Genomic DNA, 24,615 nt, shown 5'->3' with positions numbered 1-24,615 from the left:
GTCAGCATGATGCTGAAGTTCATTAGACTCTTGTTGTTCCTAAGCTTGAACAGAACCTGTTCCTCAAGAGGTTCTGACTTTCAAAAAAAAATCTGGTCTCAGGGTAGAGACGAGATCCTTTTCCGCCAGGACTTCCTGACTCTGAAAGAAGAAAACTAGCAGCTACCTTTGTAGAATGCCAAAGATCAACTTCTAGAGCCTGCCTTCAGAGGAAAAAACTAAATTATCTTTCCTGAAAGCAGAGATAACTGATGGGAGAGTATCACCCATGTATTTAAGTATCTGGTGCGTAAGGGACAAAGTCTAGAGCAGGGATTCTCAAACTTCATTGCTCTGTAACCCCCTTCTGACAAAAAAAATTACTAGACGACCCCGGGGGGGCGTGGAGACACCAAAGCCAGAGCCCGCCAAAGCTCAACCCCACCACCTCAAGCAAGGGGCCAAAGCCAAAGGCTTCAGCCCCAGGTGAGTAAGACTGAAACCTGAGCCCCACCACCCAGGGCTGAAGCCCTTGGGCTTTGGCTTCCGCCATGGGCGGTGGGGCTCAGCTTCAGCTTCCTCCCCACCAAGTCTAATGCCACCCCTGGTGACCCCATTAAAATGGGGTCATGACTCACTTTGGGGTCCTAAACCACAGTTTGAGAACCACTGGTCTAGTGTCTAAATATAACAACCCTACCTGAGCTCCCCCTGGTGGATGCTCACCAGGTTGCTGTGTTTGGATCTAACTACTAGATCCCACATGCTCTTAGGCTGGCTGGGTCGTCCCTGTCTCAAGCTCTAGACTTCCAGAAACACTCTCAGGGTATGTCTACACTACGAAATTAGGTCGAATTTATAGAAGTCAGTTTTTTTGAAATCGGTTTTATATATTCGAGTGTGTGTGTGTCCCCACAGAAAATGCTCTAAGTGCATTAAGTGCATTAACTCGGCGGAGCGCTTCCACAGTACCGAGGCAAGCGTCGACTTCCGGAGCGTTGCACTGTGGGTAGCTATCCCACAGTTCCCGAAGTCTCCGCTGCCTTTTTTCTCTGCGGACGCCATACCAAGGCAAGCATGGAGGCCGCTGAGCTCATTTTGGCAATTAGGAGCACATCAACCACCACACGCATTATCCAGCAGTATATGCAGCACCAGAACATGGCAACGCGATACCGGGCGAGGAGGCGACGTCAGCGCGGTCCCGTGAGTGATCAGGACATGGACACAGATTTCTCTGAAAGCATGGGCCCTGCCAATGCATGCATCATGGTGCTAATGGGGCAGGTTCATGCTGTGGAACGCCGATTCTGGGCTCGGGAAACAAGCACAGACTGGTGGGACCGCATAGTGTTGCAGGTCTGGGACGATTCCCAGTGGCTGCGAAACTTTCGCATGCGTAAGGGCACTTTCATTGAACTTTGTGACTTGCTTTCCCCTGCCCTGAAGCGCATGAATACCAGGATGAGAGCAGCCCTCACAGTTGAGAAGCGAGTGGCGATAGCCCTGTGGAAGCTTGCAACGCCAGACAGCTACCGGTCAGTTGGGAATCAATTTGGAGTGGGCAAATCTACTGTGGGGGCTGCTGTGATGCAAGTAGCTCACGCAATCAAAGATCTGCTGATATCAAGGGTAGTGACCCTGGGAAATGTGCAGGTCATAGTGGATGGCTTTGCTGCAATGGGATTCCCTAACTGTGGTGGGGCTATAGACGGAACCCATATCCCTATCTTGGCACCAGAGCACCAAGCCGGCGAGTACATAAACCGCAAGGGGTACTTTTCGATAGTGCTGCAAGCTCTGGTGGATCACAAGGGACGTTTCACCAACATCAACGTGGGATGGCCGGGAAAGGTGCATGACGCTCGCATCTTCAGGAACTCTGGTCTGTTTCAAAAGCTGCAGGAAGGGACTTTCTTCCCAGACCAGAAAATAACTGTTGGGGATGTTGAAATGCCTATATGTATCCTTGGGGACCCAGCCTACCCCTTAATGCCATGGCTCATGAAGCCGTACACAGGCAGCCTGGACAGTGGTCAGGAGCTGTTCAACTACAGGCTGAGCAAGTGCAGAATGGTGGTAGAATGTGCATTTGGACGTTTAAAGGCGCGCTGGCGCAGTTTACTGACTCGCTTAGACCTCAGCGAAACCAATATTCCCACTGTTATTACTGCTTGCTGTGTGCTCCACAATATCTGTGAGAGTAAGGGGGAGACGTTTATGGCGGGGTGGGAGGTTGAGGCAAATCGCCTAGCTGCTGATTACGCGCAGCCAGACACCAGGGCGGTTAGAAGAGCTCAGGAGGGCGCGGTACGCATCAGAGAAGCTTTGAAAACCAGTTTCATGACTGGCCAGGCTACAGTGTGAAAGTTCTGTTTGTTTCTCCTTGATGAAACCCCCCACCCCTTGGTTCACTCTACTTCCCTGTAAGCTAACCACCCTCCCCTCCTCCCTTTAATCACCGCTTGCAGAGGCAATAAAGTCATTGCTGCTTCACAGTCATGCATTCGTTATTCATTCATCACACAAATAGGGAGATGACTACCAAGGTATCCCAGGAGGGGTGGTGGAGGAGGGAAGGAAAATGCCACACAGCACTTTAAGCACAGCATTTTAAAAGTTTACAACTTTCAATAAATTTTAATGACAGCCTTCTTTTTTTTGGGCAATCCTCTGTTGTGGAGTGGCTGGTTGGCCGGAGGCCCCCCCACCGCGTTCTTGGGCGTCTGGGGGTGGAGGCTATGGAACTTGGGGAGGAGGGCGGTTGGTTACAGAGGGGCAGCAGTGGCAGTCTGTGCTCCAGCTGCCTTTGCTGCAGCTCAACCATACACTGGAGCATTCTGGTTTGGTCCTGCAGCAGCCTCAGCATTGAATCCTGCCTCCTCTCATCACGCTGCCGCCACATTTGAGCTTCAGCCCTGTCTTCAGCCCGCCACTTACTCTCTTCAGCCCGCCACTTACTCTCTTCAGCCCTCCACCTCTCCTCCCGGTCATTTTGTGCTTTCCTGCACTCTGACATTATTTGCCTCCACGCATTCGTCTGTGCTCTGTCAGTGTGGGAGGACAGCATGAGCTCGGAGAACATTTCATCGCGAGTGCGTTTTTTTTTCTTTCTAAGCTTCACTAGCCTCTGGGAAGGAGAAGATCCTGTGATCATTGAAACACATGCAGCTGGTGGAGAAAAAAAAAAGGGACAGCGGTATTTAAAAAGACACATTTTATAAAACAGTCGCTACACTCTTTCAGGGTAAACCTTGCTGTTAACATTACATACATAGCACATGTGCTTTCGTTACAAGGTCGCATTTTGCCTCCTCCCACCGCGTGACTACCCCCTCAACCTTCCCCCCTCCCTGTGGCTAACAGCGGGGAACATTTCTGTTCAGCCACAGGCAAACAGCCCAGCAGGAATGGGCTATACTGAGTGTCCCTGAAGAAAAGCACCCTATTTCAACCAGGTGACCATGAATTATATCTCACTCTCCTGAGGATAACACAGAGAGAGAAAGAACGGATTTTGGTTGAATGCCAGCAAACATACACTGCAATGCTTTGTTCTACAGTGATTCCCGAGTATGTGTTACTGGCCTGGAGTGATAAAGTGTCCTACCATGAAGGACGAAATAAGGCTGCCCTCCCCAGAAACCTTTTGCAAAGGCTTTAGGACTACATCTAGGAGAACCGCAAATGCCAGGGCAAAGTAATCCTTTCACATGCTTGCTTTTAAACCATGTATAGCATTTTAAAAGGTACACTCACCAGAGGTCCCTTCTCCGCCTGCTGGGTCCAGGAGGCAGCCTTGGGTGGGTTCGGGGGGTACTGGCTCCAGGTCTAGGGTGAGAAACAGTTCCTGGCTGTCGGGAAAACCGGTTTCTCCGCTTGCTTGCTGTGAGCTATCTTCTTCATCCCCAAAACCTGCTTCCGTATTGCCTCCATCTCCATTGAAGGAGTCAAACAACACGGCTGGGGTAGTGGTGGCTGAACCCCCTAAAATGGCATGCAGCTCATCATAGAAGCGGCATGTTTGGGGCTCTGACCCAGAGCGGCTGTTCGCCTCTCTGGTTTTCTGGTAGGCTTGCCTCAGCTCCTTCAGTTTCACGCGGCACTGCTTCGGGTCCCTGTTATGGCCTCTGTCCTTCATGCCCTGGGAGATTTTCACAAAGGTTTTGGCATTTCGAAAACTGGAACGGAGTTCTAATAGCACGGATTCCTCTCCCCAAACAGCGATCAGATCCCGTACCTCCCGTTCGGTCCATGCTGGAGCTCTTTTGCGATTCTGGGACTCCATCATGGTCACCTGTGCTGATGAGCTCTGCATGGTCACCTGCAGCTTGCCACGCTGGCCAAACAGGAAATGAGATTCAAAAGTTCGCGGTTCTTTTCCTGTCTACCTGGCCAGTGCATCTGAGTTGAGAGTGCTGTCCAGAGCGGTCAGAATGGAGCACTCTGGGATAGCTCCATCGAATTGTGTCCACAGTACCCCAAATTCGAGCTGGGAACGTCGATTTAAGCGCTAATCCACTTGTCAGGGGTGGAGTAAGGAAATCGATTTTAAGAGCCCTTTAAGTCGAAATAAAGGGCTTCACTGTGTGGACGGGTGCAGGTTTAAATCGATTTAACGTTGCTAAATTCGACCTAAAGTCCTAGTGTAGACCAGGGCTTAGGGTACAGACTGTCTATCTAGTACCACATCCTAAGAGAGGAGACTCCATGGTCCAACTGCGTTGCGCCTGAATCTAGTCCTGGCCCTCCCAGCACCTGTTCCATGGACTCTCCAGAGTTCCAATGAAGCTGTGGACCCTCTGAATTACTGTTTCACTCTTTGGGGACTATGCATTAGTGAAAGCAGAGGACACTCAGACTCTGCAAAGGAATTTCTAAACACACATACACTTCTATTCACAGACAAATCACAAAAGATCTATGGAAAAGTAACAACTGTTCAGGCTACACAGGAAAGATTTTAAGCACATGTTTAAGTCCCTTTTACCTCCTGCTTAAGTGCTTTCCTGAAAAAAAGGTTGCTTTCCTGAACTGAGGCCTTTGTGCCAAATCCTAGTTCCACTGGAATCAGTGGCCATTTTGATATTGCCATGAATGACATTAGGATCTGTCCATAAAAACAAAAGAATGGCCCTACTGGGTAAGACCAAAGGTCCATCTAGCCCAGTATCCTGTCTTCCGACAGTGGCCAGTGCCAGGCGCCCCAGAGGGAATAAACAGAACAGGTAATCATCAAGTGATCCATCCCGTCGCTCATTCCCAGCTTCTGGCAAACAGAGGCTAGGGACACCATTCCTGTCCATCCTGGCTAACAGCCATTCATGAACCTATCCTCCATGAATTTATCTAGTTCTTTTTTGAACTCTGTTATGGTCTTGGCCTTCACAACATCCTCTGGCAAGAAGTTCCATAGGTTGACTGTGGGTTATGTGAAGAAATACTTCCTTTTATTTGTTTTAAACCCGCTGCCTATTGATTTCATTTGGTGACCCCTAGTTCTTGTGTTACGAGAAGGAATAAACATCACTTCCTTATCTACTTTCTCTACACCAGTCATGATTTTATAGACCACAACCATACCTCCCCTTAGCCGTCTCTTTTCCAAGCTGAAAAGGCCCAGTCTTATTAATCTCTCCTCATATGGAAGCCGTTCCATACCCTTAATAATTTTTGCTGACCTTTTCTGAACCTTTCCCAATTCCAATATATCTTTTTTGAGATGGGGCGACCACATCTGCACACAGTATTGAAGATGCGGGCATACCATGGATTTATATAGAGGCAACATGAGATTTTCTGTCCTATTATCTATCCCTTTCTTAATTATTCCCAACATTCTGTTCGCTTTTTTGACTGCCACTGCACACTGAGTGGATGTTTTCAGAGAACTATCCACAATGACTCCAAGATCTCTTTCTTGAGTGGTAACAGCTAATTTAGACCCCCATCATTTCATATGTATAGTTGGGATTATGCTTTCCAATGTGTATTACTTTGCATTTATCAACATTAAATTCCATCTGCCATTTTGTTGCCCAGTCACCCAGTTTTGAGAGAGTCTTTTGTAGCTCTTTGCAGTCTGCCTGGGTCTTAACTATCTTTAGTAATTTTGTATCATCTGCAAATTTTGCCACCTCACTGTTTACCCCTTTTTCCAGATCATTTATGAATATATTGAATAGGACTGGTCCCAGTAAAGACCCCTGGGGGACACCACTATTTACCTCTCTCCATTCTGAAAACTGACCATTTATACCTACCCTTTGTTTCCTATCTTTTAACCAGTTACCAATCCATGAGAGCACCCTTCCCTCTTATCCTGTGGCAGCTTACTTTGCATAAGAGCCTTTGGTGAGGGACCTTGCCAAAGGCTTCTGAAAATCTAAGTACACTATATCCACTGGATCCCCTTGGTCCACATGCTTGTTGACCCCCTCAAAGAATTCTAGTAGATAGGTGAGGCATGATTTTCCCATACTTAGACTATTTAACAAACTTTTGTTAGCACACAAAACCCTCCGTCCAGTGTCCTCACTACTTAGTTTTGGTGAGTCCTTTCAAGGTCTCAGGACTCTCCACTCCTCCTCCTGGTCAATTTTGCCTTCTTGTTCTAGCTCTCTTCTATAATGGCTAGCAAGAGCCTCCCTTTCTAAAAATCCAACCCCTCCTGAACATCTTCAAGTCCCTTGTCAGGTGATTAATTGCTTATTTGCAACCCACCTGAAGTCCACATTGGGAAAACTGGTTCCCCTGGGCTTTAGTCATCTCATTGGTCTAGGAAGCATCCATCTGAATAGAAAACTATTCAGGTTAAGGATTCTGAATTGCTTTACGTTGTTAGTCCACTGCTAGATACAAGGATTTCTCCGAACACCTCCTCTCCTGGGCATTTCAACTCAAGATGGAGGCTGCAGTGCCAAAGTAAAGGCACAGTACAGTCTTACAATGAAAATGACATTCCCAAAACAGAATGTTGTTTGCAGACTAATACAGACAAATAATAATCTGCCACATTAAATAAATACCTGATTCCCTTTAAGCCACCAGAGATACAAACAGTCACAAAGATAAGGCTCAAGACTGACTGAAATTCAGAAGACACCAAAACAAGAATATCTAGTCCCTGAACAAGGGCTACTGCAGAAAAAACTGCAACTATTTTAGTTAGAAACATTGGACAGTTTCCAGGGTAACTTCTTCACTAACGGCTATTGCTCAGAGAGGAATTGGCTGGAATGTTCTGGAATACCTATGAAGTACCTGAAGTTAGATGCAGTAGGGCAGAGCCCTTTGGCCAGCCTATAGACGTGAAAGTCAAAAAACTTAAAGAGCTAAGGGGAGTTTACATATGGCTTGCACTGGAGGCATGAGTCACAAGTGTGAGAATCCTGAACACCTGATATCTTTAGAAAAGCTCTAATCATACAAAGTGAAAGACGGCTGTAATCATGTGACCTAACCGATAAGGCATAAGTTAAAATGATCTTTCAGACAGTGTACAATATTTACCTCAATTTTTGTCCATGACTGGTTGGAGAGGAAGGAGCCGATTCAGAAGATGAAAGATGGCCTGCCCTCAAAATAGGAGAAAGAGGCTGGTCGACACTCTGTTGGGAAGAGACTAGGAATGACTCACTGCTATCTGTAAGGCAAAAGGTAGCAATTTATGTCAACCAATTTCTTGTACTGTTCCTGCATATCCTAATTATAGTCAGTGCCGGTAGCACTCCCTATTGTTAGGGTTTCCTGACAGTTCCCATTAAAGACACTGTTTTCAGTTGCTTATAACTTTGTCAAACTTGAATCATTTGGACTATTTCCATAACATGCCTCTGGCTGAATTTTTTTGAAAAATTTCTGCCAAAACAGTTCAGCTGTTTCCAAAAATGAGGCTAGGGGAAAAATATGTTGTTTTGCCCATGTTAAAGAAAAACTGATGACTCTGAAATCTGAAAGAGGATGGCCTTTGCGTCAAGGATGCGTCTTTCACCATTTTTGTTAAAATCTACCCAAATTTAGTCAAGTTAAAAGCCAATGGGAAAAAAGATCAGTTTGCACATGCTCAGTAGATACTTTGATTTTAGCTGCTAAAAATCTCTGAAAATTTTGTCCTCACGGAGCATACTCAAGCCTCTCACAGCTCTCAATGCCAACTGGAAGGCACATGCACCTTCCCACCAGAGCAACTGAGCCTATGCTATCCAACCCAGGGCTACAAAGGCAGAGCCAGGCCTTCCTTTCAATGGCTGCTTCCAGCTACATCAGGCCCGGGTGCGGCCAGGCACTGAAAAAGAGAGTAGGGATCCTTCCTCTTCAATGCTCCTAATGATCCCCCTGGTGGTACACAGAAACCATGATTGATGAAGCCATGTGATCTGAATGAAGAAGCGACAAAAGCCAGGGAGCGGGCCAAGAAGCCTGTTAAGGCTGAAACTGGTAGTGGGGGCGAAAGGGGAGAGAAAAACTGGGACTGATGGGTGGATGAGACTGAGAACCATGGGGTGGGAGTCAGTAAGGGAAATGGGGAGGAGGGAAGAGAGGTCAGGGGACAGAACACAGATCAGATGAGGAGGTGGGGGAAGGAGGGGAGACTGGGGCTGACTGGCAACGAGACTGTACTACAGTCACTGTGCGGGAGAACTGGGGTGGAGGGCAGACAGATCTAACAAGGAGCTGGGACACCAGAGGAGAACTGGGAAGACTGGGACAAAGCACTGGCATGAGGACACAGACTGGAAGAGGAGCCTGGGGAGGGAGACTAGAACTGGTAACTAGTTGAGGAGGAAAAGGAGCAACTGGGACAGTCTGGGTGAGAAATCAGACTGGCTGGCTGGTCAAGGAGAATAGTACTGGGTGTGGTAAAGAGGAGAGACTTGGGTGAGTAGGTAGATTGGGACTCTGTCAGTGAATTCAGAGGGGAGAGACTGGGATTAGCTCGGCAAGGAAGCTTGGATAAGAAACCTGAAGAGTGGAGACTGGGATTGGGCAGGCAAGGAGAATAGGATTGGGACAAGGAGTGAGAGTTGAGGAAAAGATAGGACTGGGATAGGTTGGAATGGGTCAAACCTAGGGTGGATGAATGGGTATTAGACTGTGCCCATTAGAGAAGACTCCCCTCCAGAATCTGGAATGGAAGAAACAGTTACTTACTTTAACTGCGGTTCTTCAAGATGTGATGCAGATGTGTACTCCACTTCGGTGCATACATACCCAACGCTCCGGAGCTGAAGAACTTTGCCTACCAATACCCTTAGGAGATGGTGCTCACTCCTCATGCTCATAGCTCTTCCCCTGGCTATATGAGGCAGCAAAGCCTCAACCCTCTGCCTCCTCAGGTCCTTTGTACCAAACATCCAGAGATCAGACTCTGATGCAGAGGGAACAGACAATGGGCTGTGGAATACACATCTGCATCACATTTCAAAGAACCACAGTTACTTATTATAACTGTTTCTTCTTCAAGTAGATGCAGCAGTGTATTCCAATTCGGTGACTCACAAGCAGCACCCACTCCAGCAGGCGCGGCTTGGAGACTACCTTAAAAAGCACTGCAAGACTGCCCTACCAAAACTTGCATCCACCCTGGAAGGTGCAGTAATGGCATAATGGTTCGTGAAGATATGTATGGATGACCACATAGCAGCCATGCAAATGTCAATATCGAGACATCCCTGAGGAACCCTACTGACCTTGCTTGTGTTCGCATAGCATGAGCTCGTACCTGCTGAAGAGGCGTAGATCTGCACGATCTGCATGTGACACAAACAGGTGAAGTGAAGCATGAAACAGTTTAGTCCTGTCCAGATAGAAGGCTAGACATTGCTTGACACCTAATGTATGGAAGTGATGCTCCTCCAGAGATGAATGTGGCTTAGGAAAGAACACAGGTAAACATACCACCTAGTTCAAATGAAACTGAGAAACCACTTTAGAAAATATTTTTGGGTATAGTCATAAAGTCACTTTGTCCTTAGAGAACTGTTTATAATGAGTCTCTGCCACGAGAGCCTGCAACTCTCAGACTCTCCTTTCCTTGTGGAAGTTATCGCTACCAGGAACGCAATCTTCTGACACAAAAGTGGAAAGGAACAAGATGCCCGAGGCTTGAATAGACGTCCCATTAAAGCCGCTAGGATTGTGTTAAGGTCCCATAGAGCAACCAGCTCCCAGATCAGAGGATGGAGACGATGACCCAGAGGATACTTGTCTTCAGGGACCACGCATAACCCAGGGAAAAAATCCTGCTGAGATGCTCCGCAAGATGATTCTGAACCCTAGGCAAGAGATTGGCTATCGGAGTGATACTCTCCTCGATGCAGAAATGCCACAACCTGATTGCCTCTTGGCAGAGCATCCTGGAGTGTGCTCCCCCTTCCTGTTCACATAATAAATTATGGTGTGGTATTGTCAGTAAGTATGTGAAACACTGACACATACTGATACAGTCCAGAAAAGCATGACATGCATTGTAGATGGCACGAAGCTCCAGCACATCGATATGCAGTTAGGACTCCTGTTCTGACCACAGACCTTGAACTTTCGGAGATCCCAAATATGCTCCTGAGCACATCAGGGAGGCATCAGTGACAACAGACCTGATTGGTAGGGCTGAACGATGGGAAGCGTCCACCACTGCAAGTTCAGGACCAATGGAGGAAGAGAGACCAATCTGTCCAAGAAGTGAAGAGTCAGATGGTAAACTGTCCTGAGCCACATTTGAAGGGGGCAAAGACACAACCTTGCAAACTGAACCACCTGCGTACATGCAGACCAAGAATCTCAGGTACAGCCAAACTGTGGAGGAAGGCTGACTCTGAAGACTGAGGCTAAAGTGATGAATCGCCTGAAAACAGTCGGTCAGCAAAAACGCTCTCAAACTTGTAGAGTCTATTAAGGCCAGATTGAACTTGATTTTCTGCGTGGGAATCAAAGTTGACTTTCTGGTACTTAGGATGAGACCCAGACAGTTGAGCAAGCACAATGAAAAATGACGTGAGAAAGGACTTCCTCTGTGGACCTGCCCCTAAGTGACCAGTCTTCCAGTGCACGGGAATATGTGGATTCTTTTATTCCTGAGGCATGGGTGACAGCATACATTTGGTAAAAACAAAACGGCAAAAGACAGGACAAATGTGAGCACAGTGTACTGAAAACGGTGTTTCACTATGACGAATTGAAGGAATTTTCTGTGGTTCAGCAAAATCACCACGTGAAAATAGGCGGCCTGAAGATCTAGAGCTACTAACCAGTTGTTCTGAAATAATGCGGGGCAGATAGTCGATAGCGTGACCATTCAGAACCTCATTTATGTGATATATTTGTTGAGGCCACAAAGATTGAGAATGGGTCTTACCCCTCCCTTGGGTTTGGGCACCAGAAAGTGCTGGAAATAGAAGCCCTTATCCCGATGTTCTAGTAGAACCTCGTCCATCGCTTCCAAAGCCAGTAGAAAGCGAACCTGGTCAAGGAGCAGTAACTCGTGACAAGGGTCTCTGAAGAGGGACGGGGAGGAGGGAAGGAAAGGAACTGGATGACATAGCCTAATCTGACAGTGCTTAGGACCCAGCTGTCAGTGGTGATCAAGCCCCAAGCATTGTGAAAGCGAGTTTGCCTGTCCCCAAACAGAGGGGATGGGGAGAAGGGAGTGACAACTGGTACACTGCTCCAGATGAAGGAGTCAAAATGACTGCTTGGGGGGCACCGGGAGAAGGCATGTTGACTGGTCAAACCCAGGACCTGAATGCCTCCTCCTCTGGGACCTATGCCCTTCTGGGGTAATCCCGCTGTCTCAGGGGAAAGGCTGCCCAAATGCTCTCTGTGGACTATACTGCTGCTGCTGCTGACCACCATAGCTGTGTCCCTGTACTGCCACCATGTACACCCCAAGGACCACAGGGTAGCCCTCGAGTCCTTGAAGGAGTGCAGATTCTCATCCATCTTATCCAAGAAAAGAACTCGGCCGTTGAAAGACAAATCCTCTATCACCTGTTGCACATTCGGAGTAACGTCCAAATTCTGTAGCCAGGATGCCCTTCTCATAGTTACTGCTGACACCATCACTCTGGCCAAAGTACCTGTGTTATCCAGTGTGGACTGCAACGAAGTTTTAGCCACCAAGCAGCCTTCTGTGATAAATGTCTGAAATTCCTTCCTGGAGGATTCGGGCAGCTGGTCCACAAACTTAGACAAAGCCAGCCAGTTCACAAAGTCATATTTGGACGGCAATGCTGCAGTGAGAGATTCTTATGCTGAATGTTCTTGGATACCTGGCAGCACCCTGATAGAATCTTGCAGAAAAACCTCGGAAGGAGTTTAAATATCATAAAAACACATTTCTCTTAATTGGACATAAAAAGAGTGGTGACAATATCAGGACACTTTTGTTTGGATAAAACAGTAATTAGTTTTAAGATTAAGGCCTTAATTAAGTAGAAATTAATATTAGTTTAAATTTAGAAAATCCAACATAGCTGACCAAAATGGCAGATATAGGGATGATGTAGTGGAAGATTCCATCTCAAAGATACTGAATGACATAGTGGAAAATTTCATTAATGATAGGGAATGATTCAGCAGAATCTTCTAGAACCTCCTAGAGTCCAAGATGGCATCATAAGGGGGCAGAGCTAGACAGGAAATCACATGTAGGTACACGTAACCAAGCACATGTAAGTACACATGACTATGTGACATCATAGGGAGGGGCCGAAAAGCTGGAAGCTGATTGGCTGAGCCTGAAAGAGCAACCAGTATAAAAGGCCGACAGCCAGCAGGCTGAAGTTGTAGTGGGTTTGAGATTTGGAGGAGGAGAGCAGAAGCTGCAAGACACCTGCGAAGAAAAAAAGCTATCTGGAAAACATCTACCTGAGAAGAAGCAGAAGCAGCAGTAGAACCCTGAGGTTGTCCTGGCAACGGCTGCCATAGCAACTCAGCCAGCAGTCTTCGCCAGCAGCAGCTACCGAACAGCCGCAGCGACCAGCAGGCTTCCGTATCTGTCACCGGAGGGCAGCTTTCGCCTCAGTAGTAGTGTCTTTCTCCTGTGGCAGACAATATTAAGCACAAGCAGACAGTGCTTCCTTTTTGACAGATCAGAAGGACCCTATTGATGATTCGGAGAGTCATAAGAATAGTAGAAGCAAGTGTAGTCTTCTATTCACTACCAAGGAATGTGTGGGTTTTGCCTGTAAATAAAGGTGGATGCCAGTGCTCTGAGTGAGATAACCCATAACCCATAACCATCCAGTAGTCGCTTGGCCAGCACTTATTGGATGTTAAATGTTAAAAGTCAAATAGTGTTAAGTGAATGGTTACATTGTTATATGTTATATAGTCTGTGTCTTATTTGCTGTGCCGCTTGATTTTAAACTGTAATTCTATTGTGTTTTTTCATGCTTTACTCATTTCTTCTTCAGAGTAGCAGCCGTGTTAGTCTGTATCCGCAAAAAGAAAAGGAGTACTTGTGGCACCTTAGAGACTAACAAATTTATTTGAGCATAAGCTTTTGTGAGCTACAGCTCACTTCATCGGATGCATGCAGTGGAAAATACAGTGGGGAGATTTTATATACACAGAGAACTCCAACCCCTCAGACAGAGACAAACACCTACAAGATCTCTATCAAGCATTCTTACAACTACAACACCCACCTGCTGAAATGAAGAAACAGATTGACAGAGCCGAAAGAGTACCCAGAAGTTACCTACTACAGGACAGGCTCAACAAAAGAAAACAGAACGCCACTAGCCATCACCTTCAGCCCCCAACTAAAACCTCTCCAGCGCATCATCAAGGATCTACAACCTATCCTGAAGGACGACCCATCACTCTCACAGATCTTGGGAGACAGGCCAGTCCTTGCTTACAGACAGCACCCAACCTGAAGCAAATACTCACCAGCAACCACACACCACACAACAAAAACACTAACCCAGGACCCTATCCTTGCAACAAAGCCCGTTGCCAACTGTGTCCACATATCTATTCAGGGGACACCATCATAGGGCCTAATCACATCAGCCACACCATCAGAGGCTCGTTCACCTGCACATCTACCAATGTGATATATGCCATCATGTGCCAGCAATGCCCCTCTGCCATGTACATTGGCCAAACCGAACAGTCTCTACGTAAAAGAATAAATGGACACAAATCAGACGTAAAGAATTATAACATTCAAAAACCAGTCGGAGAACACTTCAGTCTCTTTGGTCACTTGATTACAGACCTAAAAGTCGCAATTCTTCAACAAAAAAACTTCAAAAACAGACTCCAATGAGAGACTGCTGAATTGGAATTAATTTGCAAACTGGACACCATTACATTAGGCTTGAATAAAGACTGGGAGTGGATGTGTCGTTACACAAAGTAAAACTATTTCCCCCATGTTTATTCCTCCTCTCCTCCCCCCCACTGTTCCTCACACATTCTTGTCAACTGCTGGAAATGGCCCACCTTGATTATCACTACAAAAGGTTTTTTCCCTCTCTTGCTGGTAATAGCTCACCTTACCTGATCACTCTCGTTACAGTGTGTATGGTAACACCATTGTTTCATGTTCTCTGTGTATATAAAATCTCCCCACTGTATTTTCCACTGCATGCATCCGATGAAGTGAGCTGTAGCTCACAAAAGCTTATGCTCAAATGTTAGTCTCTCTAAGGTGCCACAAGTACTCCTTTTCATTTCTTCTTGTTTTTCTGTAAATACCTAATTGCTTCAATAAACGATTATTTCAGTTTTCAAAGAATTACTGCTTGTGTGTCTATTCTTGAGCAGAAGGCTGTATCTGTGTCCTTTCTAGGGTTAGCAAGACTAGCTTGCTCTGGGAAGCCCTCTGCGGGTCAGAGACAAGCCCCCTGGTAATACTCTGGCAGTTCCACAACCCTGTTTACCCTTTTTGATAAATTAGACAAATGTGTAGGTAATTTAATTAGCATCTAAATTTTAGGGTAACTATGCCTGACGGTTAGCAACACGCATCTGCAACACGCATAGACAGGAGGTGTATGTCTTCCTACCTATCAGGTCCATCTGTTTAGAGTCCTTAACCTTGGGAGTGGATTTGAATATGCCCTGCTAGCCGCTATAGTTCACTGTGGTTACGACGAGAGAATTTGTGGTCAGATGGGAGTAAAAACCTTCAAATGCCTGCACTGAAACAAAGCAACGGTTCTCCATGCGATCCACAGTAGGCTGTATCAAAGCTGGCATGCTCCAGAGAACCTCAGCAGGCTATAGGAGTGCATCGTTAACAGGGAGGCTGCAGGATATACAACAACCTACGTGTGTTCTCCTGCAGAAACTTGGCTTGAATACCCAGGGAAGCAGCTATGTGCCGCAAAAGGTACACCCTGAAATCCTCCGATGCCGAAGGGGAGGAAGAGCCAGGCACTTCAGAATCGTTTAGGGACAAAGATGAAGCGGTTAACTGTGCCAGAGCCAGAGCTTGCTCCAGGATTGACAGTGCTAATGGGATGACTCTGGAGGCTCCATGAGGGGAAAGATCACCAGTGCCTGGGCCTGTGGCAGACCGATGGTTACAGCCACACCTGCCCAGTGATTTTGCTTTACAGAAAGATGAGAAGTGGGACTTCCATGACCAAGAAGCAGCCCACAGATTCCATAGAGGCCACTAGTATGGGTTAAACATCGGTGGCCCATATGCGCCAGGCCAGGAGACACCGTCCCAACCACAAGACCAGTGCTAATCCTGGTACCCATAATGCTCCATGAATGGCCACCAATGCAGGTCAGGCAATGGAGAGATAGAGTGGAAGAAGATCCCGACTTGGATGTCAAGGAGTCCCAGGTTTCAGGGGATAAAGGTGGAGCCAGCACAAGGGTGCGAGCAACCAGTCAGACTCAACTGTAGTGGAGAACGAAGAGGGAACTGGTACCAACAGTGAAAACAGTACCACAAACACCAAATATGCCTCCCAACACTTCTGGTGTCAGAAGCAGTATTGATCCCAATGTTGGCAGCAGTACCAAGTTGACTGATGGTGCCAAAGTGGAGAGCAGTGAGTACCACCCCAGTAACATTGGTGGCATCGACAACAAGAGTGCCAAAGAAGTTCCTGATGCCAGTACTGAGCCCGGTACCGGCCCTGCTTCCAGTGACCATGGAAGGGAAACACTGAGTGCGATGCCAACAGATCCACAGGTTCAGCAGCCCAACAGAGCTATAAACGATACAGCCCTGGCAAAGTCCTGGACCAAGGGAAAGGTTGGGACAGAAAGGAAGATGAGGTCCATTGCCACCTGATCTGGAAACAGCCGGTGCCAGCATCGCCTTTGTTGGTACTGGACTCAACAGACGCCCCAGGGCCGGAACCAGAGTCAACAGTACGGGGTTTCTGACCTTCCTGAGTGATACTAGCGACCAGTTGACAGGACCTGCTCCCTCCCACACTCCAGCATTCATATCATGCTCCTTTGGGAGGAGAGAGACGAGTCCTCACGTGATCTGAAGCAAATCTCAATCAGTCTTATGCGACCTTTTCCTCAGCACACTCAATGAGGAGCGATTCCTCCATCTCTTTGGAGAAGCATGAGTTCCAGAACATGAAGCTGCAGCACTCTCAGAACATGAGGGCAAACATAGATCTCAGTGATGATGATGGCTGCATAGCCTGTTCAAGCAGGTGCTGCTTTAGATGAAGATCCCTGAGGATGAAGGCCATCTGAGTCCATTTTGTGAACGATTTGCAAATCAACCAGCACTGCTCAACGCGGACTTTGCCTAAGCACAGCAAGCATCATTGTTGGGGATTGCTCCCCTACACAACAGACAATGTTTAAACCTCGGTGAAGGCATCACCAGGGAAATACTTAAATGAAAGGTAATTAACACTAAACTAAAGGTACTAATTAACTATATACAACTAGAAAAGTCACTAAGAAATAAAGAGGTTGTGAGATTAGGAACCACACAGAGCTCTGACTCCAGCCACGGGCTACAAGAAGCAGCTGAGAGGGGTCGGGGTGGCACCACCTCATATAGCCAGGGGAGGGGCTATAGGCACGAAGCGCAAGTGCCGCCATCTATGGGTACTGCTAGGCAAAATTCTCCAGCTCTGGTGATTTGGGTAGGCACACACCTAAGTGGAAGACATAACTACATCTACTTGAAGAAGAAATATTAGATTTCTTTTTTTAAAACACATTTCTGAAATTACAATTATAGGGTACTGCAACATTAACAGAAAACACAATGTTCCAATCATGCCCAGAATCTAAAAGCCATCTTCCTGTAATTCACAATTGCTCACCAATGTGTGGAAGCAATGTCACAGTAACAGGAGCAAACATTAGACATTGTTTACAAAAAACAACAAAGAGGGGAACTATAGTCATTCAGATTTTCAAAACAGACAATGAACCATTTTAGCAGCCCAAATAAGCCGAGTCTAATTCTGCCCTCCATTACTGCCCATGCAACTCCACTGACTATATAAATAGATGAGGCTATGCAGGGAGGTTTACAGCAGCTGTGAAATCCCAGTTAATCTTCCAAGCAGAGTTACACTTAGGATCTGCTTTTGAATAAAACACTGATTACCACAGCTAGAGTGGATCATATGGGCATACTCTAATTATCCATTTAAAAAACTGCTTAAATTAAGGGCAGTAGGTTTGACACACACCCCCACACACACTTCTAAAACACTTGCTTTCAAAGGCTTAGTTTCTAATTCACTTATCATATTTTGCCTATAGCTTTCTCTTGCCCTTAAACAGGTGATAAACGTACAAAAGATTCTCAATTTTAAGTTTCCTAATGGAATCTTACTAGAAAAACACCACCACAAAGAAGCAGTAATGGTTTACCTTCTGGAAGTATATGGCTATTGACGTTTCTCTCCACTTTGGAAAGAGGAGTAGAAGAAAGACGTCTGGAGGAAGAGACTCTTCTTCGTGGAGTAGTTAGATGATTTTTCAAGACATCATCATGCCCAGGTGTCACATATCTTGGACCTCTCGGACTGCTAAGAGAGAAATGCTGAGAGCCAAGGTTGTCTTCTACGAACATAACTCTGTGTTGAGAAGCCAAAGGGAATCTAACAGCATTTCGTAAAGCTAGAGGGGACGTTGTTGGTGTCCTGCTTGCAACTGCACCTTGAATGACTCTATGCTGGTAATTTCTGTAGGCCTCTTCCAAATACTCTGCCTCTTTTTCTAGTTCTTTTATCCTAGCTTTGGTTTTGGCGACAAATTCAAGGTCAGAATCTGGAGAAGAGTTGCAGGTCCGAGAATGCTGGTGATAACCAACGTTTGGAACATCATCCGCCACAACAATATCAGTAACAGCCCGGTTCTTCAAGAAAACACCATCTACATAAATGTCATGAGGTACAATCCTATCACCAGTGAAGTCAACGACAGAACGATCAACAAGAGAAGGTTTGGGATTCCGATACACTTCATTCTCTAGAACTAAGTAAGTAAAAATTTCACACACAGAGACAGAAAGAAAAAAGCACCCATGAATTTCAGGAAAAATCAGAAGAAATTATTTGAATTATGATTTAGTCACATGATTCAGATGAGAAATTGATGACAGTGGATTTTAAATACAAGGGTTTTTCATTTGAAACGTAAATCATAACCATTAAAAATAAAAAGTTGTATTCAACTACATTTGATGTTGCTGCTTACAGTTGCAAGTTATCAATGATTTATGTTTACAGAAATTAATATTTAGATCAAATTGAGACAAAAAATAAAATCAGAAAAAAGTTTCATATTTTCTGCTACTACTTCAGTTATCACTGCACCTTAATAATACACACTTATCAGACAATTCCATAGAATGCAATGACACTTGATGACAGCAGCTCTAGTAAGCCACTCAACCCCATTTTTCAATGGTTTATAACTTGTCTGTTTTAAATTATATCAAAGTGAAACATGGCATGCAGGCTGTCAGCCTAAAAAAATAAGTATTGTTTCTGCTATTTTTAATTGAGACAAAAATATGAATGGTTAACTGATATATATATAATATATATAGAATCCAAACACACATTACTAAAAACAGCTGCAAAACAAAATTAATTTAATTAAACTTGCAAACTGTTAGAGCCCAGTCATGTGCCACTGATTTCAATGGGAACAGGGGCATGCCCTCATAATGCTTAGTTAGATACCCAATATATTAGTCTATTAAAACAACAAAATCAAAACAACAGAACACCAAGATATTGCTTTCACTGTAAAGTTTAAGGTGACTCCCTTCCACTAAAGATTAAAAGAAAAAACTGTTACCCAAAATCAGTTATATTGCATGTGTTAACTGTCTCAGTGTTAGTACTTCTAGGTTAAGAAAACACACCAGAAATATCTGCAAATACCATCCGTAGAGAAGTAACTTTGTCAGAGGTCAACACATATTGCATAATAAAAGTATTCTTATCAAATACAAAGAAAAGTTTGTTTAATCACAACAACCTTATCTCTGACCCAAAATAAGTCAGTACTGTGCCTTCCACTAGCGAAGTAAAGAGTTAATCATGAAATAATAGTAAAAAACAAAAGTTACAAAATGACACCATGACACACTGATCAGCTTCAAATGACAGTTGACATGCAGTATAAACATTATTTCATCAAAAAATATTATGTGCTTTTCATTAGGGCCATCGTGTGATTAAAAAAATTAATCGTGATTAATCACACAATTAAAAAAGTTAATCGTCATTAATCGCGCTGTTAATGACACAATACCATTTATTTAAATATTTTTGGATGTTTTCTACATCTTCAAATATATTGATTTCAATTACAACACAGAATACAGAGTGTACAGCACTCACTTTATAATTATTTTTGATTACAAATATTTGCACTGTAAAAAAAATAAACTGTATTTTTCAATTCACCTAATACAAGTACTGTAGTGCAATCTCTTTATCACGAAAGTTGAACTTACAAATGTAGAATTATGTACAAAAACCCCTGCATTCAATAAAACAATGTCAAACTTTAGTGCATTTGGCATGTAAATATCTGGACTTCTAGGCTCTAAAGATTCATATGTCCCTTCATGCTTCAACCACCATTCCAGGGGACATGCATCCATGCTGATGATGGGTTCTGCTTGATAACAATCCAAAGCAGTGTGGACTGACGCATGTTCATTTTCATAATCTGAGTCAGATGCCACCAGCAGAAGACTGATTTTCTTTTTTGATTATTTGGGTTCTGTAGTTTCTGCATAAGAGCGTGGCTCTTTTAAGACTTCTGAAAGCATGCTCAACACCTCATCCCTCTCAGATTTTGGAAGGCACTTCAGATTCTTAAATCTTGGGTCGAGTGCTGTAGCTTTATCTTTAGAAACTTCACATTGGTATCTTCTTTGCATTTTGTCAAATTTGCAGCGAAAGTTTTCTTAAAATGAACAACATGTGCTGGGTCATCATCCGAGACTGCTATAACATGAAATATATGGCAGAATGCAGGTAAAACAGAGCAGGACACACGCAATTCCCCCCCAAGGAGTTCAGGTACAAATTTAATTAACACATTATTTTTTTAACCAGAGTCTTCAGCATGGAAGCATGTCCTCTGGAATAATGGCCGAAACATGTGAGGCATATGAATCTTGAGCTCATCTGGCACATAAATCTCTTGCGATGTCAGCTACAACAGTGCCATGCGAACGCCTGTTCAGGTGACATTGTAATTAAGAAGTGGGCAGCATTATCTCCTGTATATGTAAAGAAACGTGTTTCTCTTAGCAATTGCCTGAACAAGAAGTAGGACTGAGTGGAACTGTAGGCTCTAAAGTTTTACACTGTTTTGTTTTTGAGTGCAGTTAACCTACATTTTAAATTGCACTTTCATGATAAAGAGATTGCACTACAGTACTTGCATGAGGTGAACTGAAAAATACTATTTCATTTTGTTCATCATTTTTACAGTGCAAATATTTGTAATAAAAAATATAAAGTGAGCACTACAACACAGAATACAAAGTGAAATCAATTTATTTGAAAATGTAGAAAAACATCCAAAATATTTAATAAATTTCAATTGTAATTAATTTTTTGAGTTAATCATGAGTTAACTACGATTAATCGACAGCCCTACTTTTTATATTAAACTAGATGCAATTATCACCACCACCACAAAAGGCATAACAGATTTTATTGGTAAAATAAAAGTATTATTTAAAAGAAAATAATTCATATTCTAAAGACAAGAGATAAAACATAATACATTAAAATACAATTAATGAGTTAGAAATTAGATGGTTTTGTTATGGAATATTCATTTCCCTATGTTTATTAGGAATGTTTATCTTGACAGTGCAAGATTTATTATATCCATAAATATTCATTTCCTTGCTTTTAAAGGCTTGAGTTTTATAAATGATGTCTTAGGTAGCTACATTTGTGACATCACAACCTTAACTTTTTTTTAGTTTTGGAATGCAACTATCAGTTACAGACTGAGCCCTCACAATCTGAACTACTTTTCAAGCCATTGGAAATGTTTGCAAAAATGAAAAATCCTTTATAAAGTCAGTTTAAAAACATCTAATAAATACTACAAACCTGTCTGTGTTTGCTTCAGCTGCAATTTCAAATCTTCAACCTGTACATTTAGCTTTCTGATAGTAGTTTCATAGTCTAACAGCTGGATCTTTAATTGTGCACAACGTTCAACCTGAAACAGATTTTGAAAAAAAAAAAAAATTGTCATACAAATGTGAACAAGTACTGAAGATGAGAAAAGGTATCTCAACCCATGAAGGCGTCTTTCTCTCAATGCTTTTCATAGATTCCAATGCCAGAAGAGACCACTGTGATCAAGTCCGACCTCCTGTATACCACAGGCCATAGAACATCTTCAAAAAAATTCCTAGAGCATTTTTTAGAACAACATCCAAACTTGATTTAAAATTTTTCAATGATGGAGAATCCACTACAACCCTTAGTAAATTGTTCCAAAGATTAATCACCCTTCATTGTCAAAAATGCATGTCTTATTTCCAGTCTGAAGTTGTCTAGCTTCAACTTCTAGCAACTGAATCATCTTATACCTTTCTCTAATAGACTGAAGAGCCCATTATTAAATATTTGTTCCCTCGGTATATAGTTATAGACTATAATCAAGTCAGTCCTTAACCATCTCTTTGTTAAGCTAAATAGATTGTGCTCTTTGAGTCTATTACTATAAGGCATGATTTCTAACCCTTTAATCATTCTCAAGGCTCTTCTCTGAACCCTCTCCAATTTATCAACACCCTTCTTGAAGTGTGGGCACCAGAACTGGACACAGTATTCCAGCAGTGGTCATACCAGTGCCAAATACCCTCTCTACTCCTACTCAATTCCCCTGTTTATGCATCCCAGGATCACACTGTCTCTTTTGGCCACAGCATTACACTGGGAGTTCATGTTCAGCTGATTATATTCAGCTGAGTTACTGCTTCCCACGATAAAGTCTCCCATTCTGTAAGTATGGCCTACAGTCCAGTGTTGCTAAAACACGGGCACTTCCTAAGAAGTATCAGGTACTGCATATGTATATGAACACATTCCAAAAGATTAGCACAGGTACGTCCTGATTAGCACAAGGTAAGAAGGTTTGACAGAAGTGATGAATAGGGATGTGTTGCCCGAGACATCTGGAGCAAGGTACAAGAGGAGGTAACAAATAGATATGTAGCGAAGCGAAGACTCACCGGTGTGGCACCACCTGCTGGTATTCTGGGAATTAGCTCTTTTCCAGCCTCAGAGTGACCTCTGCTGGCCGGTGTCTTGCCTGCCTCAGGCCCAGTGTCCTTCCCAGACCCTGGTACTCCTTATCTCAGGGTTCTGCCCCAGCAGTATCCTCTTACTCCGGGTCTCCCCTCCCAGGGGAACCCGCAACTCTCTACGCCCACCTTACCTCAGTGGCTACTGCCAGTAGTCATCTAGTCCCCTCTCTGCCTCACTGGGGCAGACTGCAGTCTGTAATGGCCATTCATCATTGTCAAGGGGTTAGGACCTGCTGCCTTTGCCTATCCTTGAGCTGCCCTTCTGCAGCCCCAGTACCTTTTCATAGGCCTTCATCAAGGCCTGCAGCCTGGGCGTTTACCAGGCTGGAGCTTCCCAGCTCCCTTTGCCCTTCCCCAGCACCGCTCTGCTTCAGGTATCTTGCTCTCAGGCAGCTAGCGCTTCTCACTCCAAGGCTACAGTGAAACTCCTCCAGCTCCTGGCCCCCAGCCCTCTTACAAGAGCCAGATGGGCCCTGATTGAGCTGGCCACAGCTGTGGCTGCTTCCCCCAGCTGTTCTCACTCCTCTTATTTCAGGAGCAGGGTAACCACCCCACTACAAGATGGTATGAACAAGGTAAGGTGGTACATATGTTGTTTGTCTCAGTCTATAAATGTTGGTGTAACTCATCATAACCCTTTGTGTGGCCGAGGGGACAGCAAAAATTCCTGCTGCTGACTGAACTGCCCCTTGCAACTTGGCACTCATGTGTTAGTCTACCCGTAATCACTGAGCCAGGGCACTAGTACTGTGCCTGGAAGGCAATAAATCTGGCTGAGTGCCTTTGCCACCTAACCATGCCTGTGGCTTCTCTTTATGAGTAGGGCCCTACCAAATTCCCGGCCATGAAAAACATGTCACAGATCACGAAATCTGGTCTCCCCACCATGAAATCTGGTCTTTTTGTGTGCTTTGACCCTATACTATATAGATTTCACAGGGGAGACCAGCATTTTTCAAATTGGGGGTCCTGACCCAAAAGCGAGTTGCGGGGGGGTCACAAGGTTATTTTGGGGGGGGTTGCAGTATGGCCACCCTTACTTCTGTGCTGCATTCAGATCTGGGCATCTGGAGAGCGGTGTCTCTTAGCCGGGCACCAAGCTCTGAAGACAGTGCCCCACCAGCAGCAGCACAGAAGTAAAGGTGGCAATACCATCCCATGCCACCTTATTTCGGCTGCCCAGCTCTGAAGGCAGCCGTGCAGAAGAGTGGTGGCTGCAGACTGAGAGCCCAGCTCTGCAGGCAGCAGCACAGAAGTAAGGGTGGCAATGCCATACCATGCCATCCTCACTTCTGCGCTGCTGGCGGCAGTTCTGCCTTCAGAGCTGGGCTCTCGGCCAACAGCCACCACCTTCCAGCTGCCCAGCTCTGAAGACAGTGATGCCGCCATTAGCAACGCAGAAGTAAGGGTAGAAGTACTGCAACTCCCCAAACAATAACCTTGCGACCCACCCCCCACAAGTCCTTTATGGGTCAGGACCCCTACAATTATAACACCATGAAATTTCAGATTTAAATATCTGAAATCATGAAATTTACATTTAAGAGCCTATGATCGTGAAATTGACCAAAATGAACAAAGAATTTGGTAGGGCCCTATTTATGGGTAACATAGAGGTCTGCTGAATTAGCAGGCTGCACTATCTGCTAGTGCTGATAACATTGGAGCTCCAAGAACAGAAGCACTAAGCAGCTGCAACAGCTTAGCAGCCTGAACAGCGTTACCACAGCAACAACGTTCCAGCTTTCAACACTTAACAACACTGCAAACTTTACCAGTGATGATTTTCATAGAATCATAGAATATCAGGGTTGGAAGGGACCTCAGGAGGTCATCTAGTCCAACCCCCTGCTCAAAAGCAGGACTAA

At 44.7% G+C, this 24,615-nt stretch overlaps 1 protein-coding gene across 13 annotated transcripts in view; it reads right to left on the bottom strand.

Moving 5' to 3' along the window:
* Positions 1–24,615, bottom strand: part of OFD1 (OFD1 centriole and centriolar satellite protein) — a 66,211-nt gene that overhangs the window by 18,303 nt on the left and 23,293 nt on the right. For 11 of the 13 annotated variants that reach the window (XM_073355046.1, XM_073355102.1, XM_073355026.1 and 8 more), the window contains 3 exons: positions 21,540–21,651; positions 17,812–18,417; positions 7,492–7,624 (listed from right to left, as the gene is read on the bottom strand). In XM_073355046.1, coding sequence (XP_073211147.1) covers positions 7,492–7,624; positions 17,812–18,417; positions 21,540–21,651 — 851 coding nt within the window. The remainder of the gene's footprint in view (positions 1–7,491; positions 7,625–17,811; positions 18,418–21,539; positions 21,652–24,615) is intronic. The other 2 variants (XM_073355056.1, XM_073355113.1) reach the window with 2 other exon arrangements.

Source organism: Lepidochelys kempii, chromosome 1, assembly GCF_965140265.1.
Source record: "Lepidochelys kempii isolate rLepKem1 chromosome 1, rLepKem1.hap2, whole genome shotgun sequence".
Lineage (NCBI taxonomy): Eukaryota > Metazoa > Chordata > Testudines > Cheloniidae > Lepidochelys > Lepidochelys kempii.
Note: the sequence above shows the minus strand (reverse complement) of the source record. Positions and strands in the feature narration are given on the sequence as shown.